This window comes from Balaenoptera musculus, chromosome 8 (genome assembly GCF_009873245.2).
Source record: "Balaenoptera musculus isolate JJ_BM4_2016_0621 chromosome 8, mBalMus1.pri.v3, whole genome shotgun sequence".
Lineage (NCBI taxonomy): Eukaryota > Metazoa > Chordata > Mammalia > Artiodactyla > Balaenopteridae > Balaenoptera > Balaenoptera musculus.
Window position 1 is genome coordinate 98,343,289 of NC_045792.1, and position 4,723 is coordinate 98,348,011.

At 38.2% G+C, this 4,723-nt stretch overlaps 2 protein-coding genes across 2 annotated transcripts; both read right to left on the bottom strand.

Annotated features, from left to right (window-relative positions):
- Positions 1 to 1,821: 1,821 nt before the first annotated feature.
- LOC118899730 (olfactory receptor 5B2-like) lies at positions 1,822 to 2,769 on the bottom strand. The gene has a single exon (XM_036861631.1). It carries the CDS (start codon positions 2,764 to 2,766, stop codon positions 1,822 to 1,824), a length of 945 nt encoding a protein of 314 aa, XP_036717526.1. The 5' UTR covers positions 2,767 to 2,769.
- A 728-nt stretch (positions 2,770 to 3,497) lies between these two features.
- Positions 3,498 to 4,298, bottom strand: LOC118899592 (olfactory receptor 5B2-like). Its single transcript, XM_036861356.1, has one exon. It carries the CDS (start codon positions 4,296 to 4,298, stop codon positions 3,498 to 3,500), a length of 801 nt encoding a protein of 266 aa, XP_036717251.1.
- Positions 4,299 to 4,723: the final 425 nt, after the last annotated feature.

A 4,723-nucleotide genomic window follows, 5' to 3' on the forward strand; every position in this document is an offset into this window, starting at 1 on the left:
CACTTTACAAGACATATTGAGATGATCTGAGATTACCCATTGATGGGATATCTAGGAAATCATTGTGCCAAAAGTGGGGCATGAAAACATTGAGCAAGAATGTAGATTAAAACATTTCAGCAGGGCTTCCCTGGTGGCGCAGTGGTTGAGAATCTGCCTGCCAATGCAGGGGACACAGGTTTGAGCCCTGGTATGGGAAGATCCCACATGCCGCGGAGCAACTAGGCCCGTGAGCCACAACTACTGAGCCTGCGCGTCTGGAGCTTGTGCTGCGCAATAAGAGAGACCACGACAGTGAAAGGCCCGCGCATTGCGATGAAGAGTGGCCCCCGCTCGCCACAACTAGAGAAAGCCCTTGCACAGAAACGAAGACCTAACACAGCCAAAAATAAATAAATTAATTAATTAATTAAAAAAAAAAAACATTTCAGCAAAGCAGAAAATAAGCTGTAACTCTGGAAATGCTCTATATGTATATCTACAAGGTAACTAAGGGGAATAAACTGTAATATAATCATCAATGGTTCAAAGATTTAACGTATAGTACAAAAGGACTCAAACTTTATTTGTACTTTTGGTAAGTGTTTATTGAGAATCTGCTGTGAAACACATACTCATTTAGGTACTGAGGACCACATGAGAAAAAGAGATAAAGTCACTGCTCTTATGGAACTTACACTCTAGTTAGGAGAAATAGTTAACAAACCAGTTGGCGAGCAAACATACATGAGTGAGTGTTGATAAGGACTATAAAGAAAAATGCAGGGTGAGGAGTTGCTGTATGTGGGGAGGAGAGAGCATTTTATAAAGATGGTCAGGGAAGGCCTCTGTGGTAGGATAACATTTAAGGACACCCTGAATGAAGTAAGGGAAGATTCCTCTTGGAGGGAGTAGTAAGTACAAAGGCCCTGATGTGGAAACATATATGGAGTTATCAAGAAATAGCAAGGGAATCAGTGTAAATGGAGTGGAGGAGAAGACTTGGAGAGTGAAAAGGATGACCTAACTCAACTTAAGTGTAAACAAATGAGAAGCACTAACCATTTCAAAGCATCTGCAGATAGAAAAACATACAATGTCATTGATACTCTCAGTGCATATTTTTAAATATTGTGAAAGTTTGTGCTCATGTACAAATAATTGAAAATGCTTTTATTTCCTTCCATTTTTCTTGTATTCCAGTTCTTTCTTCCTTTTGAAAATCGTAATGGAAACATTGGTTCTACAAAATGACTCAGCCAAGACAGAAATATAACTCAATTTAAATGTGATATTTATGTCTTTCAATAAAATGTGCCAACAAAGGACATACTTTCATTTAGAATTATATAGCTTTTTCTCCAATTAAGACTCTTAGAACAGATATACTAAAGAAATAAATAAGATTAGATATAAATTTATATTCTAATAGCTTTAAACTATTTTAAATTATTGTATTATAAGCTACCTACACTACAAATTTACCATTGCCATATGTATGTGACCACATGCCCACATAGAGCACTTGTATGAACCTCTGTTCATGGGCTTGTTTGTCCTACTGATTTACATGTATGTTTGCACTGGCATGTGGTAGAGAAAACATCTGTGTAACAAGTGAATAAATCAAAAATGATTCATAAGGTTTTTAAGAAGCAGGACCCAGAATATCTTATGCTTCACCTGAGACATATATAGTTGAAGTATTAAGTATATTTTATTTTTACTAAACAACAGACTTTTGAGTTGGATATAATTTTAGGAATTAAATGTAATGTAGGGCTAAAATGTGAATAGGATGACCTGAGAGAAATGAAACTAGATTTTGTACATCACACAACATTAAAATCCAAAGGCTAGAGAGAATTTTGCTTTCCCCAAAACCTTCTTGAATGCACTTTTAACCTCTTTGTTCCTCAGGCTGTAGGCGATAGGGTTCAGCATGGGAATGACCATAGCATAGAACACAGATGCCACTTTGTCTGTGTCCATGGAATGACTGGAGCTGGGTTGTAAGTACATAAAGATGACTGTCCCATAGAAGATGGAGACTGCAGAGAGGTGACTAGTGCAGATGGACAAACCCTTTTGGTATCCCTTAGCTGAGTGCATCTTCAAGATGGTGATCGATATGAAAGGGTAGGAAATCAATATTACCAGAAGAGCAAAAAAGACATTAAAGTTTGAAATTAAAACAAGAACCACCTCACTAATGTGTTTATCCAAGCAAGACAGAGCCATGACAGTTGGAATGTCACAGAAAAAGTGATGGACCACATTGGACTTACAGAAGGAAAGACTGAATGTGCCTCCAGCATGGATGGAAGCATTCAAGAAACCACATGCATAGGAGCCTATGGTCAGACGTGTACACACACTTGTCGTCATGGTGATGGTGTAATGGAGGGGTTTACATACTGCTGCATAGCGGTCATAGGCCATTGAGGCTAAGAGGAAATTTTCCACACTGGCAAAGGCTACAAATAAGTATATCTGAGCAGCACATGCATTGTAGGAGATGACCTTGCCTCCTCTAAGGAACCCAGCTATCACTTTAGGTGTGACAGCTGAGGAGTAGCCAAAGTCCACCAAAGACAAATTAATGATGAAAAGGTACATTGGGGTGTGGAGACAGGAGTCCAACAGGATCAGTGTGATCATCCCCAGGTTTCCAAAAGCACTGATGAGGAAAATGAAGATGAACACAATAAAGAAGGGAATCTGAAGTTCTGGGGCATTGGTTAGACCCACCAGGATGAAATCCGTCACATTTGTACCATTCTCCATGTGTATTACTAAATTCTCTGTAGTAATGAGAAAGCAAGGAGCATCTGGTAAACAGTAAAGAGATTGCACTGAAATTTAAATATATAAACACTCCATTATTTTTTCATTTTATGATGGCGATAAATTATTCTTCATGATTCTCTGATCTAAAGCATTGATTGAAAAAAAACTTAGTAAATAAATTATCTTATAGTTACATACTCTTGAAGCTGAAAGATCCATATGGATTACACGGCCAACTTCCCACTTGTGCAAATGAACAACCTGAGGTGCAGAAAGAGATTATTATTTGTCTTAGGTCACATATTTGCCATAAATACATGTCCCAAATCAGATCACTTCAATCTATTAACAGCTTACATTTATACAGTGCTCAGTCCAAGTACACATTTATGTTTAATTTGTTTAAATATGGTTAATCTTCTAACAAATCTACAAAAGGTTAAGTGTTTTGAGCAAGTTTACACAAGTACCAGCTGACAGATTCAAGCTTTGGACCCAGGCAGAGTGACTTCCAAGACACATGATCCTAACTGAAGTTCAATTGAATTTATTTTAACTAAATTCATATTTATTCATTGCATACAGTAGACCAAACTCAATGCTTGTGGGTGCACAGTGGAGAAACTAAGATATATATGTAAACTAGATGTAGTGGGGAAACTAGCACACCAAAATCATTGTTTTAAATTATACTAATAAAAGTAGACTAATCCCACTTACGTTTGGACTCATTTTTCTGTCCACTCATGGATGTGTGAATTACATGTGGTTTGCATAAATGATGTTTCTTCGGGCATGTACTTAAATATACTTTGAGTGAAATGAGAGTGGGGATGATCATGCATCTTCAGGATGGTGATAAATATGAACATGCAGGAAATAAAGATAGCCATGAGAGCAAAAAACACATGGAAGGTACTAATATAAACAAGAACCATCTCACTCATGTGTTTATCTGAGCAGGAAAGGACCATGACTGCTGGAAGATCACAGAAAAAGTGATGAACCAGATTGGACCTACAGAAAGAGAGACTGAAGGTATCTCCAGTGTTTACAGAGGCATTCAGAACACCACAAGCATAAGAGCCTATGGCAAGACAAGCACACATATTTGTTGCCGTGGTGATGGTGTAATGGAGGGGTTTACACACGGCCGCATAGCAGTCATAGGCCATTGAGGCCAAGAGGTAACTTTCCACCGTGGCAAAGACTGTAAAAAAGAACATCTGAGCAGTGCATGCATTGTAGGAGATGACCTTATTTCCTGTAAGGAATCCTGCCATCACATTGGGTGTGATTGCTGAGGAGTAACCAAAGTCCACCAGTGAGAGATTACTGAGGGAAAAGTACATAAGAGTGTGAAGATGAGAGTCCAACAGAATCAACATGATCATCCCCAGATTTCCAACTAGAGTGATGAGGTAGATGAGAGTGAACATTATAAAGAGTGGGACCTGCATTTCTGGAGCATCAGGAAGTCCTAGAAGGATGAATTCAGTCACTACTGTATTGTTCTCCATGGACATCATTTGGGAATCACACGATGCCCTGCAACAATGAGAGGTAAAGGAACAGGAATGGAAAAGAGGGTACAGTGAAATTGGAATGCATGTATACTCTGTGGATTATTTCAATTACAGCAATAATTTGTTCTCCAGATCTAAAGCATACACATAAGAAAATTAGTAAATAAACTATCTGTTGTGTTATAGATAGTTGAAATGGAGGGGTTTCATGGATCACTCATGAAGGTTACTAATCTTGTATATGAGAAACTGAGGTATAGAAAGGGGTAATGACTTGTCCAAAGTCACATATCTGGAATGACTCCATCTTCCAAATCATATCTACTGAGTCAAGAAACAACATACCCTTCTATAGTGCCCACATTCCAGTATGTCACAGTCGATCCTCATTATCTGTAGTAGTTGGGTTCTATAAAGTAACAGTGAAC

What these genes read in the sequence shown, in the direction of transcription:
- LOC118899592 (XM_036861356.1), bottom strand. Translation starts at nt 4,298, where the DNA reads ATGATGTCCATGGAGAACAATACAGTAGTGACTGAATTCATCCTTCTA.
- LOC118899730 (XM_036861631.1), bottom strand. Translation starts at nt 2,766, where the DNA reads ATGGAGAATGGTACAAATGTGACGGATTTCATCCTGGTGGGTCTAACC.